The 15,680-nt window shown below is 43.6% G+C and overlaps 1 protein-coding gene across 4 annotated transcripts in view; it reads left to right on the top strand.

Moving 5' to 3' along the window:
- LOC119971359 overlaps positions 1-15,680 on the top strand; it is a 56,212-nt gene that overhangs the window by 39,228 nt on the left and 1,304 nt on the right. For 2 of the 4 annotated variants that reach the window (XM_038806789.1, XM_038806790.1), the window contains 6 exons: positions 112-273; positions 882-968; positions 1,672-1,752; positions 10,491-10,527; positions 10,807-11,873; positions 13,625-13,704. In XM_038806789.1, coding sequence (XP_038662717.1) covers positions 963-968; positions 1,672-1,752; positions 10,491-10,527; positions 10,807-11,873; positions 13,625-13,704 — 1,271 coding nt within the window. In that variant the 5' untranslated portion in view covers positions 112-273; positions 882-962. The remainder of the gene's footprint in view (positions 1-111; positions 274-881; positions 969-1,671; positions 1,753-10,490; positions 10,528-10,806; positions 11,874-13,624; positions 13,705-15,680) is intronic. The other 2 variants (XM_038806788.1, XM_038806787.1) reach the window with 2 other exon arrangements.

Here is a 15,680-nt window from a genome sequence, read left to right as displayed (position 1 = left end):
TTGCCCCTCTCTGCCCGTTACACTTACATTGTCCCAGTCTATATTTGGTTATTAAAATTCCCAATTAAAACTACTCTATAATGTTTGCATCTTTCTGTAATTTCCCTGCAGAATTGTTCTACATCCTTCTCACTGCCACTGACCGCTTCAGTCATCAAGAAACATCTCCACTTCTGATCTTAATGATGGAGGGAAGGTCATTGATGAAGCAGCTGAAGATAGTTGGTCAGAAGGCCAAAGCCTGAGGAACTCCTGCATTGTCTTGAGACTGAGGTGATTGGCCTCCAGTAACCACAGCCATCTTACCTTTGAGTTAGATATGACTCCAATCAGTGGAGAGTTTCCCCAATTCCCATTTACTTCAATTTTGCTAGGGCTTCTTGATGCTGCACTCTGTCAAATGCCATCTTGATGTCAAGGACAGTCACTGTTCCCTAACCTTTGGAATTCTTTTAATTTTATTTTGATCAAAATTGTAATGAGACTTGGAGCTGAGTTGCCTTGGCGGAACCCAAACCCAACATTGATCAAGAGATAAATGCTGAGTGAGTTAGCTTGATAACATTGCTTTGCTAATGATTGAAAATAAAAGGGTGGTAATTGGGTGGATAGGATTTACCCTCCTTATGGGCATGACATACCTGAGCAATTTTCCATACTGTCGGGTAGGTGGCAGTGTTGTAGCAGTACTGGAACAGCTGGACTAGGGGCGCAGATAGTTGTGGAGCAGAAGTCTTGAATACTACAATCCAGGTTGTTATGAGGGCCCAGAGCCTGTTCTTTATCCAGCCCATACACCTATTTCTTGATCTAACCAAGAAATCAAATTCACTTGGTCTGAACCATTGGGAAAACTAATCTGCTTTCATTTTTAATATTAGAATGGAAGGATGATTTTGTATGCACTGAAGATGCAGACTCTGAGGTGGAGCATAATGGTGACACAGATACATCCTTAAATAATGCAGGTATGTTTTCACAATGAGGACAACAACTTTTTGGAAAGTCGTGCATTAAGAACAATAACCGTTTGATATTAAACATAAATTTATTGAATTTAGAAACTTAGAGGACTGGTACAGTATCTGATAACCAGCCACTGATAGCGAGAGAGATCTCTGTAGCGATTGATGGGACAAAATTAAATGTCTTATTTCCACTTTTACATTCTGTCTGCACTTGTAAAATGACATCAGCGAATTGACTCAAACTATCCCATCACCACAGTCCTCTTATACCACTATGACTCTGCTAGTTACCTAGTTTAAAGTAAGTCTTTGAAAGTTTCAAATCATCTGTTTGGGTCTCAATAAAATGGTAGCACAAGTGACATTGCAGTTGTCCTCAGTCTAGATCACTATCCAATGATTGTAGTTTTAAAACGTATATGTGTCGGCATTGAGTGAGGACATGATTGCCTTGGCCCTGCAGATACTTACTATCTAAGCGCATAAGGAGTAGTCACTGGAGTAAGGTAGACTAGGCGTTTATGAGGCTATACACCAATGTAGATCGACATCTTTGAGGGGATGGAGAAGATTAAATATAAGAAGAAGTCGAAAAGAGGGATGCTATCAAATCCTTAAAAGAAACATGCATCAGTGTTGTTTAATATGTTAAAAACCATGTGATAAAGCCCATAAGGAGAATTTGTTGTAATATGTGTCACAGATGGACAGGAAGTTGTATCTTCACAGAATCCTTGGAATGAAGTATTACCTGTGCGTCTTGCTGGAACTCCATCTTCAGGGGGTGAGTAATATGCTTGGATTGGTTTTCAACTCTTGCAAACAAATTTCCAAAGAGAATAGTTTGAGAATTAAAGGCTGAAACCAATGTTTATTAAAGTGATCAATCGCCGAGTGAGTTATTCAGCTGTGTGTATGGCAGAACCTGTTTTTGAAGTCTAACTAGTTTTAATACCATCTTGTGCTGAAGCAGTAAATCTTTTTGCCTACAAAAGATGCGTTAAAAGTCCTGTGGGTTAGCAGTTGTTTGCAAATGTTAATTTTTTAAAAAGTATGTTTATTGAAGTTTTATATAATAACAATATAACAATCTATGAAGATGTAAGGGTACAAAGTCAAAAAGTTACAAACAGATCCCCAATAAAAAACACAAACTAAGCCGAAACGTATAACTAAACTCCCAATAGCTGAATGTGTCTAGATCCTTTTTTAAAAAAGGTAATAAGGGCAGCACGGTGGCCTAGTGGTTAGCACAACCGCCTCACGGCGCTGAGGTCCCAGGTTCGATCCCGGCTCTGGGTCACTGTCTGTGTGGAGTTTTCACATTCTCCCCGTGTCTGCGTGGGTTTTGCCCCCACAACCCAAAAAATGTGCAGAGTAGGTGGATTGGCCATGCTAAATTGCCCCTTAATTGGAAAAAATAATTGGGTAATCTAAATTTATTTAAAAAAAAGAAGAAAAAAAGGTAATAAAAGGTTACCATCTAAGGTAGAACTTCCCCACCGACCCCCGATGGTATATTTAATTTTTTTAAATGCAGGAATGACATTAAATTGCCAATCCAGGTAGAAGCACTGGGTGGGTTGGGATACCTCCAGCTAAGCAATATTTACCTTGGGGTTTCCAGTGAGGCAAAGGCAACAACATCCGCCCCTATCCCAGAGTGAAACGCCGGTGAGTCTGATACCCCAGATATGGCTACCAATGGACATGCTATAGAACCACCTGAAGAATCTCCAATAGTGTTGAAGAAGGAAACCCAGAAGCTGGCAATCTTGGGACCAACAGATGAGTTTATGGTTAGTTGGGGTAAGTGAACAGCGATCACAGCTGTCTCCCACGCTTGGGGGAAAAGCCACTCATCCTCGCCTTGGTCAATTGCATCCTGTATAATACCTTGAACTGAATCAAACTCAAATAGCACAAGAGGAATTGGTATTGACCCTGTAGTGGGCCTCCCTCCAAGCCTCATCAGTAAGCACAGAACCCAGCTCCCTCTCCCTCACCCATCCAATGGGGCGGGATCCGATGAGAGAATATAGTGCGCTTGTTCTGGGTGAGTGTGCTTAACACTCAATTTGGCTCTGTTTCGTTACTTAGCTCTGGAGTCGCCAGGTATCGTTAAGATACCGCCACAAGTTTCAAGGTCAAGTTCAAAGCAATAAAACCATACGCCAATTAGTAAGTTCAAACAACTGAGTTTATTATAATACAATTATAATACTACCCATGCACACGCTAAGATGATTAAACTATCCCTACCACTAAATAAACCAATACTTATCTCAAAGGGAACTGCCGGATCAGGGGACAAGGCCTCTTGCTCTGCTCTGGTCTGCAGACTTCAGGTTGGTATGGGTTAAAAAGGGGTCAGGAGTGTCTATCTCTGGTAGCGATCGTTGTGAGACACTTACTTGCTGGCGGCTGCTGTCCCAAACCTCTCCTCTCTCTCGTTCAAGGTCTTCTTTGGCAAAAGCTGGTCGAGATGCTGGTCCAGAGAGGAGGGCTGGTTAAGAAGAACGAACTAAGTGTGGGACCTGTCTTTTATAGGCGGACCCCTTTTGGGCGGACCCCTTTACCTGCTCGGAATCGATTGGGTCTCTTCCCAATCGATTTGTTTGAATCCCCCCAATACTGAGGCTATCTCTTGGCTACTGGGCGGGCCTTCAGGTGCTTTGTTTTCGAACCCCACTGGTGCCGGGGTGTCTGGTTTCCCATACACTGTTGCAATCACTTCTCTATTTGTGTCCATTGTCCCTGGGATCGTTCCATTGCTATGTTAACTATCCCGGAGATTGCCTCATTAGTATGCGGAATGTTCGTTTCGGTGCTGTCTGCTCTCTTAGCAGACAGAATACACATTGGCATGGTGCAGCCTGCTTGTGCTGCAAACATTGTCCATTTTAACCTGCAAGCTTTGCGTTCCTCCATTTTGTATTGAGGGAATGGCCAACTTCGGTGGCTACAATAGCGATATAATTCTGAGATAGATTCCTCGCCAGTTTGAACCAAGGATAAAACCTGCAGCAAGGAGGAGGGCAAGGCCAAAGGAAAGGAAGGAAAAGTCTTACCAGAAAAATCACGAATCTGAAAATAAAGGAAGAGGCTAGAAATGGGCACCGGAAATTTGTCAGCCAGCTCCCTAAAACTGGCAAAATCTTCCCTCTACAAATAGGTCCCCAAAATGCTTAAGTCCCTTTGCCTTCCAAGATTTAAATGAAGGGCCCAAACCTGAAGGTAAGAAGAGGTGATTGTTACAAATTGGGGCTAAATAAGACAGGGAAAAGAGCTTGTGCTGCCAAAGCTGTTTCCAAATCCTAAGGGAGGAGACCACTGCCGATTTGAGGAAAATCTAGCAGGAGAGAAGGGCAGTGGTGCAGTAATTATGGCATGAAGAGTAGAGATAGTCCAGCCGGAGAGCAGGCCTCCATGCTGCCCCAAATAGAATCGAGGTCACTAATTCACAGCAAAACGTTTTAGATGTTATTAACCCAATAATAAATCAAAAGATTTGGGAGAGCCAAGCCTCCTGCCTACCTGTCTCTTTGGAGCTGAACATTGCGGATCTTGGCACTCTTGCCCAGCCAATTGAAAGCAGAAATCAGTTTGTTAACCTTAATAAAATGGGTTGGGGTAAAAAATGGGGATACATTGAAAGAAAAAGAAAAACCTGCGAAGTACATTCATTTTAATTTCTTGGGATCCTGCCCACGATAAAACAGAGGGAGGTTGTTCCACCTCTGTAGACCTGCTCTGACACTATTAAAAAAAAAAAAAAAAATTTAGAGTACCCAATTCTTTTTTTCCAATTAAGGGGCAATTTAATGTGGCCAATTCACCTACCCTGCACATCTTTTTGGGTTGTGGTGGTGAGACCCATGCACATAGGGGGAGAATGTGCAAACTCCACATGGACACTGACTCGGAGCTGGGAATGAACCTGGGTCCTCTGAGCCACGAGACAGCAGTGCTCGCCATTGTTCCGCCCTCTGCTCTGACACTATTTATCAGGCTTGAATAGTTTAATTTATGAAGTGAGTCCAATTATGGGCCACCGAGATCAAAAATAACGGAAACTGGTATTGGAAGGGCGGAAAGATAATGAGCTAAACTGAGCTCTTCTACCGGGGGGGGGGGGGGGGGGGGGGGAGGTCACTGGAAAACATTTACTCTTGCCTAAATTCAATCTGTAACCAGAGAAGGAGCCAAATGTGTTAAGCGTCTTCAATATGCTGTCTGTGGAGGGGTTTGGGTCTGTAATGTGCAGAAGTAGGTCATCCACATGAAGCGACATCCAGTGCTCCACTCCATTACGACAGATACCTCTCCATTGACCAGAGGCCCCTAACACCAAAGAGAGAAGCTCTATCGCCAAGGCAAACAAAAGTGGAGAAAGAGGGCAGCCCCGTCTAGTGCCCTACCCAAGGAAAGTAATCTGAGTGTAGAGCTGGCAGTAGGGGCATTGTACAACAAACAAATCCAAGAGGCATATTCATGGCCGAATCCAAATCTCCCAAGAAGCTCGAATAGGTATTCCCATTCCACCCTGTCAAATGTTTTTTCAGTCCAGAGATAATATACCCTCAGGCTTGGGTGCTGGGGAGGGAGAAAGAATAACATCTAAAAGGCAACTTATATTGTCGGCCCTTCACAGACCTGTTTGACCCTCCAAAATTATACATGGGTGGCAAGGCTCCAGTCGGAGAGCCAGGACCTAAGCAAACAGCTTAATGCCTGTGCTTAAAAGTGGGTCGTTATGAATCGCACCCGGCTGTGTCCCTGACCCCCTTAAGCAGCCAGGGAAATAAGGCTTAAAATCATAGAATCCCTGCAGTGCAGAAGGAGGCCATTCTGCCCATCGAGTCTGCACCCACCCTCTGAAAGAGCACCCTATCCCCGGAACCCCGCCTAGGGGCAATTTGGCCTAGAAAATCAACCTAACCTGCACATCCTTGGACTGTGGGAGGAAACCGGAATGCCCAGAGGCAACACATGCAGGCACGGGGAGAATGTACAAACTCCACAAAGACAGCAACCGAGGTCAGAATCAAACCCGGGTCCCTTGCACTGTGTGGCAGCAGTGCTCAAATTTTATCAATTTTCTCTTACACCAGCTGATTTTAGGAGGCGACCTGAACTGTAGACTCTAAATTGGATGGTTCCAAACCTAAATATCTTGGATGGTCAGTGCTTTGTCTTCTTTTATGGGGGCAAGGGAAGGAATCCCTGTCGCTTTTTACATCTGAGCACTCAGCGTCTTTCTTTTTTCCCCACATCGCCATCATGCGTATTCCCGCAATGATTTAAAAAATTTTTGATAGGGCTGGGGCATCCGTAGAACATGTTGGCGTGGTTGGCCGGGCCTCCCTGGTACCATTCACATTTGCCCTCCATCTCCAGGAAGAACCTGCTCATTTGGGTTCTTGTCAGGTGTGCTTTGCGCTCTACTTTCAGCTGCATGAGGTTTAGTCTTGCACATGAGGAGGTGGAGTTGGCCCTACTCAGTGCTTCACTCCAGAGTTATCACCCTATTTCCGTCCCTAGTTCTTCCTCCCATTTTTCCAGTGCAGAAACTTATCCTTTCAAAGAGTCGTCCGTACAGGTCCCCACAGTTTCCCTTCCTCAGACTGTCCGCGTCCAGTAACTCTTCTAGAATTCTGCTTCGAGGGGGGTAGCACACTGATGTAGCACACTGATAAGTAGTTGGACAATGTTTACGGCGACGATGACGTCCTGAACGGGGCACTGGTAGTCCTTGTCAAAGTGTATGCGCAAACTGGGACGACACGGAATGTGTAAAGAAGACCATGGTGGAAATCCCCCGACATGGATGAGCACCGAATGATGATTGGGTTTTTGGTTGGGTGGGGGGGGGATGATTTTAACTATGTACAGGACCCACTGATGGGCAGTTCGAACCCCAGAACAGGGAAAATGGGCATGGCTAGGGAGCTAGGAACAGATGGGGGCGGTGGACTCACCTGGGTGAGAAGGAATTCTTGTTTTTCTCACCAGTACACAAGGTCTATACATACATCGACTTCTTTATAGTTGGGAAATCGGTGCTTCCAGAGTTAGGAAGAGCGGAATTCTCCGCGAATGTAATCTCCAACCACGCTCCACACTACATGGATGTGAGGTTGGAGACGGGCTATGCCCAACGCCCCACATGGTGGTTGGACACAACCCTCTTGGCGAACAAGGTCTTTTGCCAGAAAACATCACAGGCCATAGGCGAGTACATTATGAACATCCGGGATGGGGATGTCTCACCTTCCACATTCTGGGAGGGAGTGAAGGTTATAGCTTTGCCCATGATTACAGAGAGTTTGTCGGAAGCACTGCAGCTAGCACCTGAGATGCCAACAGTAGGACACGTGGGAGTTCGGATGTTGGGCAGGAGATGACTCAGAGAAAGAGATGTTGACAGCTGTTGAACACCTATCAGATGACAGTGGTAGTGAACCAGATTCTGAGAAGTTTCAGATCGAAGATGACCATAAGGATGAAGAATCAGACGAGGGTCTTGTCTTCGATTTTGGTTCTGATTATGAGGTAATGATAAGCAGTTGTTGCAAGAATGGTGGTAGGGAGGAGGAGACAGTCATGAGTTTTGACTTCGATTTTGGTTCTGTCTATGAAGTGATGATAAACAGTTGTTACTGAATAGACTCATCACTAATTGCTCATGAGCAATTGGCAAGCAATTCTTCTGAAGCTAGTAAAGAAGATAGCAACCCAAAAGTAGAAAATGAATTGGACCTTGCTAACAGTAACTCATTACCGCCTCTTGCTGTAAACCCGTTGCCATTCCCATCAGGTGAAAGAATTTCCCAGAGCAGGCTTGCTTTGAAGGAAAGTATACCTGATAGCACTTTAAAATCTTATGAGGAGAACTCCGTTTTCCTCAGTATAGCTTAGGGACATTCTGGTGGACTTGAAAACCAATAAGAATTACACAGGCCTGAGGCGGATCTTCTGAGTGAAGGTCCAGGCTAATGAAAGTGAAAGTGACTTCCCAGATAGAATCCCACAGTCGGATTCGGACTGAATGTTCCAGCCAGAGGATCCTTGTTAGCCCTTTGACGGGTGGTTCTCAATCACTCTGCGTCCTGGAAGGACAACCAGCTAAAAAAGCAACATCCGAAGCAAGAAACTCATTCTGCTCACTACTCCCACCCATCTTACCACAACCTCCATGCCACATCTCTTTCATGGGATGTGGGTGTTACTGGCTCGCCCACTATTTATTGCTCATCTCTAATTGCCCTTCAGAAGGTAGTGGTGAGTCACCTTCTTGAACCGCTGCAGCCCTTGTGGTGTAGCTACACCAACTGTGCTGTTAGCAAGGGAGCTCCAGAAGTTTGACCGAATGATAGTGAAGGGCCGGTGATATAGTTGCAAGTCAGGATGGTGTGTGGCTTGGAGGGGAATTTGCAGGCAATGGTGTTCCCATGCGTCTGCTGCCCTTGTCCTTCTAGATGGCAGAGACTGTGGGTTAGAAGGTCTCTCCTACCCTACCCCAAGCAGCCGTGGTGCTGGTGTTGGAGAAAGCGTGGCTTCACTCCCACTGACCCTGCTGCTCTATATTGAAGGCCTTGGGAACCCACTGTACTCTCTCTTCTTCTTGAGTTGGAAGGTCGGGCTAGAAATGTGCAGCTCCATTCCACTGCAAGTAAGAAGGTGTGGAGTGGCAATACGATTGTGGTTGCCACTCCTCAGAGCTTCTAGTCCCAATTGTCTAAAATGTAAGCTGTCATCGTTCAAGTAGTGTCTATTGGACTATTAATGATTGTAAAGCCATCCCCTGTCGCAAAGTAATTGTCAGAGTTGTCCACTAAGTGATTTGTGTACAATTGAACACACTATCAGAAAGCACAAATATGGGCAGCACAAAGTTGTGTAGAAATTATCATTTAAAAAAATTTTAATTAAAAAAAAATAAATTTAGCGTACCCAATTCATTTTTCCTAATTAAGGGGCAATTTAGCGTGGCTAATCCACCTACCCTGCACATCTTTGGGTTCTGGGGGCGAAACCCACGCAGACACGGTGAGAATGCGCAAACTCCACACGGACAGTGACCCAGAGCCGGGATCGAACCTGGGACCCCGGCGCCGTGAGGCAGCAGGCTAACCACTGCGCCACTGTGCTGCCCGCTAATGCTAACTACTGTACCACCGTGTTGCCCCAGAAATGATCATTTTTGACTACATATGTTAATTTGTATGATTGACTTCAGAAAATGTTTGGAACTTTAAACTATAGAATATAGAACAGTACAGCACAGAACAGGCCCTTCGGCCCTCGATGTTGTGCCAAGCAATGATCACCCTACTCAAACCCACGTATCCACCTTATACCCGTAACCCAACAACCCCCCCTTAACCTTACATTTGAGGACACTACGGGCAATTTAGCATGGCCAATCCACCTAACCCGCACATCTTTGGACTGTGGGAGGAAACCGGAGCACCCGGAGGAAACCCACGCACACACGGGATGTGCAGACTCCACACAGACAGTGACCCATGCCGGAATCGAACCTGGGACCCTGGAGCTGTGAAGCGATTGTGCTATCCACAATGCTACCGTGCTGCCCCTATGTTTTCCTTATTACTGTTGAATTAGTTCAGTGGGGGTACTCTTATGACAAAAGATCCTGGTTTCAAGCCCATTCCAGTGCAGTGCTAAAAGAGTGCAGTATTTGAAGAGAAAAGAGAAGTTTTCCATGGGTCCTAGCAAAATCGTCAAAACACTTTCTCATTTATCTAGTTTTTTTCTACGATTACGCTTGTCAATATAACTATGACTACACTTCAAAATAATTCCTTCGCTGTGAAATGCTTGGGGCTTTCTGAGAACTGGCAAGGTGGAAATAAAAGACTTATTTATTTTTTAACCTGGATTATTAGCACTATTTTGTAAAATTAGCTAATGCATGAGGGAGGAGGGGTTGCAACACTTGGCTTCAGCAGCTCTGTATTTAGGTTGCCGGATAGGACAGTTTTCCATTCTAATCCGTATGAATGGACCTTTGCTAGAAGTATATATTTGTGGATATCAGGTCAGGGTGGGATCAGATTCCGCTGTGATGCTCTACAGTTGATTAGCCTGTCAACACACCATCGTAGTCAGGTACCAGATGTTACCTGACTCCAGTAAGGATTCAGTGACTTTAGTGGAGTGGGGAAATTTGGCTGCGTAAAGAACAAAAAAGGGAAATATTTTAGTTCTTTTATGTCCTTGGGAAGGTGGCAGGTTCAATCCATGGTCTGTTAGTTGATTCTTTTTCATGTTTAGACCATGACTGCTCCCACCTCTGTGTTTATTCTAGAGTATTATAGAATGGATGGGATTAGTGTTAGTTATTAAATTATCTTTCAGCCACTTAGTTTGTGATATAATTAAGAAACCTAGTTACGTATAGGTAAATAAATACATTTCTGAAGTACTTTTGATTTAGAAATTAAATTAATCAATCTCCTGGACATGGAAGTGAACTTCACTTGTAATTCTCAGGTGAACTGGATCAGAGGATGGAAGAAAGTGAACCAGGGTATGCAGATATAATTCAGTTCCCACTTTTAAATTGTACACACTTGTTGTATTTCTGTTATACATTCCTATGTCTACATTTATAATGGAAACAGCATATGTATATAAATGTGTCTGATATAATTACACCTTCCCACAGTGGTGCCATTGGAGTATAAATGTACCGATTAAGAGTTTGTGATGAAAATGTTGACTGGCAGTATGTCTGATTGTAAGGTTTTTAATACTTGGATCGAATGAAATGGCACAATTAATTTATACCTGATCTCTTTTATTACAGAAACTTATTTTTCATGTGCTTCAGAACCATATAAGAAGCATTTTGGTGAATGTAATGTTCAACTGTCTTCCACGTTCTCTGATAGTCCTGCCTACATCAAGAAAGCCATTGAGCATCAGTTTCTTAATAGCAGTGCACAGGATCCAGAGAAATCATTACAGTTGTATACAGACAGCTCCCAGCAAGAACAATCACATTCAGAAGAACTGTGTGCTGGTAGTCCCTCACACACTCCAAACACATCTGCAGACAATAGACGGGTCAGAACAGACCAGGCAGAGTCTGAGGAGCTACCTGTAAACAACATAGAGAAATCTCTAAACCACAGCAGGACTGCCTGCACACGCTTGTTTAAAAATATATCTCCTCTCTTGGTTGCAGCTAACAGTTACAGTAATTTGAATTGTGTGGGCCTTTTTAAAAATATAGCTCCTGTGCCATCGACAACAGGAGGAAGTAACACGAAGCAAAATGGTGGACCAAGTACAGAGGCACAAAATTACTCAACAGTAGCCGGAAACTACATGCTGGAAGTGGGAGAACAGCAATTAAATCAAGGTGAAGGAGAAGAGCCCTATGAAATCCTGAGAGCTGGGAAAAGGAAACGGCAATTTGTTGATTCGGAGGATGAACCAGCGGAGGATGAACCAGATGGAAACAGAGTTGAGCCAGGCACGTCCAATGCTGTAAATGGGGATCAGAACTCCTTGAATGTCAGTAGTGATGAAACTTTCATTGGAACAGATAATTTTGAAGAAATAACTAATGATGTTTGTCAGATGAATACCACTGCTAGACGTGACAAATCTTGCGGAAAGCATGAAGCTGGAAGGAATGCAATGTTTAAAGAAACTGATTTGGGAAGTGTAACAGAAAACACAATGACAATGGTGTCAAGAAAGTATAATAAACTTGATTTTACTTCTGAGAGACCACGTGAACAAGTCAGTGATTGTAGAAGACAGACATCCTCAGAAGCCTCTATTGTGCAGCCCACAGCGGATGTTTCTGCTGGTATGAAACATGCACTTTCTCCCAATGCTAAACAGGACAAAGTTAAACCTCTGGTAAGCTATCTAACAAACATTAACCTCAAACTGCTTAGTCTGGATGCAGGATTACTGGTTCTGTTTGAATTTTGATATGCTGTGTGCACTGTCACTTAAAATAGGAACTTTCTTAATTTCTGTGCAGTTGGACTTTCAAGTGTTAGTGTGTTCTTATTGACATGCCCGCAGGTTGGCATGATTTGGATTTCAGCCGTACAGTTTTTGCTAATTTCTGTGTACTAAACATTTTGCACAGTCTACACCAATTCTTGTTTGCTCCTCACAAATTGCTGGAGAAAATAAAAATAACCAGTGTCAGTTAAAATGGAGCATCCAGGAAAATGATCAAAGAAAGAAAGCTGTCCTCCTTCCTTGCCAGACCGCGCTGCACTGCAACACATTGATCCTAGGCCATAGTGGAGTGTAATAGCAAGCTACATGTGATGATTTTAAAGTCAGGAGGAATTGGAGCAGGTTTGCTGGTAACTTTGCAAACTACATCAGGTGGGATGCAAACATGTTTGTTTCTGGATTGAGCTGCATCTGGAGTTGATGTAAGTGTGATACGAGAGGCTTTTATTCTTTACCTTATTGAAAGACCATTATGTTCTTTAAAAATGTACTTAATTTCCACTATAATCTTATTCTCTCTGTTTTATATTATCCCAACAATTTTTGTCAATTAAGAAGATGTACAGAACCTTAGAGGATATCTTAACTTGCACTAGACTGATTATAAGGATTGACAGATGCATGATTACATTGCCAGTCATTCTCCCCTTGTTTGCGTGGGTTTCGCCCCCACAACCAAAAGATGTGCAAGCTCGGCGGATTGGCCATGCAAAATTGCCCCTTAATTGGAAAAAATGAATTGGGTGCTCGCAATTTATTTTAAAACATGATTACATTACCAGATGACAAATTGCAGTAACTCTGAAGTTTGTGGCAGGCTTGCAGTGTAACTGCCCATGCCATCAGATTTGATACACATCATTCAACTTGCATTCCTGACCTGGAGTCAGTGCACAGTAGCTTGAAGACAGAGGTGTTCAAATTTTATGCTTGAGTGGTTACATTGCTGACATCTTTCCTGTAAACGCTAATGCCATGACTTTGCTGTCACTCATCTTGCAGTTCCAGCAAGTAACACGTTCAGTCTTTCTAAAGTAAATCAGATTTCTATGAGATGGCTGATCAAGGTGGTTGCTAAAGCAGTAGGAGTGGCAACTGATGTTGCAGAGACATTTCGGGCAGCAGTCCTGCAATATAAATGCAGCATGAGAAAAGCATTAATTTTCAATATCCTTGTGAGCAGTTGTCACTTGACATTTGCACTGTACCATTAAAACTGGCAAGGAAAGGGCTCAAACTCAAGCATCAAAAGATAATGTGCCAAAGACCTGCCTTTGGGCAAGGCACTCCTGGATGAATTGATTGTACCATTATTAGAGGGCAGGATGCTTCACTCAACATGTGTATGTAGTAATCAGGGTTAAACATGATGTTGCTACTGATAGTGTTAGTTATGTAATGAGCAGGTGGTAATGAAGTTTAACATAGGAAGGTTTTACTAATCAATGCTTGCTTTCTAACATGTTTAATCCATTGTTTGCTTTAGTTATGCTTAATTCCTTCCATCATTGCTCAGTGTGTCACTCTGGTCACACCTTTTGAGCTTTTGCTCAAAACCCAGCACCTCACTGCGGGAGCGTCTGAAAGGTTACAGGTTTCCTGAATGAGCCATAAGTATCTTTCTGTAATTTTTGCAGAGACATCCTGATGGAAGCCAATTTTTGTACAACTATCCAGCACCCACTGATGAGCTGATCTCTCAAGTTAACTCTGTAAGGTTTGTATTCCTTATTTTTTTTAAATATCTCCCATTTCCATCAGCTCTCCCTCTCTGAGTCTCACCCTAATATCATTAATACTCTTTGGTTAAGTCACTAGCAACCAACCATTTTCCTTGCTTCTATCAGATTTCCCCATAAGAGTGATAAAGCCTCCTTTCAGTATAGTTCCAGTGGGAATGGCAGTCATGCATCATTGCCTCGACCTTTGCATATGGTAGAAACTACATTTCTATAGTGCTTTTCAAGTATAGAGAAATGTTAACCTTGTAGGATGGTAGATGCTGATCAGAAGTGGTAATTGATTGGAAAGGTGAAAGCCTGATTGAACTGGAGGGCCTTAAGGAGGCTTTTGAAAGTGAGGAGAGAGATGACAAAGTGGAGAAAGTTCCAAAGGGTGAGAATGTTATGTTTGAAACAGCAGCTGCTATTGGTGGGAATGAGGAATAAACTAGTGCTGGGGGAACAGGGGATTATGAAGTGGTGTACAGTTGGAATAAATGGAGTTAGGGTGGAGTGAACTCTTGAGATATTTGGAAGTAATTTTAAAATTGATTTCGAGAGGCACGTGAAATAATCAGAGCCTAATGAGATGATAGATGTGAATGTGGACTGTCGGATTCTGGATGAAGAGCTAGCATGAAGAAGTAGAGTTGCAATATAATGGAACAATGGATTAAGGTTTTAGCAACACTGGCACAGTGATTAGCACTGCTGTCTCACAGTGCCAACTCCACACAGACATTCTCCGCGTGGGTTTCCTCTGGGTGATCCAGTTTCCTCCCATAGTCCACAGAAGTGCAGATTAGGCGATTGCCCATGCTAAATTGCCCTTTGGTGTCCAAAAGTTGCTGGGATTGAGCCTAGATAGGGTGCGCTCTCGGAGGGTCGATGCAGACTCAATGGGCCAAATGGCCACCTTCTGCACTGTAGGGATTCTGTGATATATTCTATGAAAAGAGGGAGAGTGGTAGGGGATGTGTCAAAGGTTCAAAGATGGAAACAGTCAGTTTTAATAATAGACTGCAAATGGGGATAGGTGTTGATTCTGGGCCAAGTAGCTGTCATTGTGGCATATCTTAATCTCAACCTGAGGTGAAAGACTGGGGTAGATGATGAAGTGAAAGCTGGAGTCATTTAGATGCATTCGGGAGTCAAAAAAAGTGTCATTGATCTTGATGTCAAAAGGCAGTTGAAGAGGGCGGCAGTCTTGAGTTAAGCACTGGAAATAACAAGGTACTGCAGTGTCCATTTGGAACAACCTCTGTGTTGCTGTTGAAAGGGAGCACATAATGATGATGAGAATGAAAAGGTTGGAGCCTTCAGTATAAAAGAAATGTGAAATTAGCAGAGGAGGAAATGTTTTGGAGGCAATTTATTGTCTGCTATAACTGGCCAGATTGGAATCTCATGAGAACATCGTAGGAGTGTCGTAATGGAGAATGGAATGGGTTAACTCTATTCAAGCTGGTGGAAACCCCAAGGATGATCAGGCAAGAGAGCAACCATTGTTGCCCTGGAGATTTGACCAGTGCTTTAACCAAGGAAACAGCATAACTCAGAAAAATAGCAAAGAGGTTTCAGAACAGTACGGTGGTTAGCATAGTTGCTTCACAGCTCCAGGGTCCCATATTTGATTCCCGGCTTGGGTCACTGTCTGTGCGGAGTCTGCACGTTCTCCCCGTGTCTGCGTGGGTTTCCTCCGGGTGCTCCGGCTTCCTCACACAGTCCAAAGATGTGCAGGTTAGGTGGATTGGCCATGCTAAATTGCCCTTCGTGACCAAAAAGGTTACCTGGGGTTACTGAGTTACGGGGATAGGGTGAAGGCGTGGGCTTAAGCTTACGTAGGGTGCTCTTTCCAAGGGCCGGTACAGACTCGATGAGCCAAATGGCCACCTTCTGTGCTGTAAATTCTATGATTCTATGAATAGTCCGAGAAAATGGTGGAATTGAGACTGGAATTTTTTTCAGTAGA

This window comes from Scyliorhinus canicula, chromosome 9, assembly GCF_902713615.1.
Source record: "Scyliorhinus canicula chromosome 9, sScyCan1.1, whole genome shotgun sequence".
Lineage (NCBI taxonomy): Eukaryota > Metazoa > Chordata > Chondrichthyes > Carcharhiniformes > Scyliorhinidae > Scyliorhinus > Scyliorhinus canicula.
The sequence above is the reverse complement of the archived record's forward strand: the minus strand, read 5'-3'. Positions and strand labels throughout refer to the sequence as shown.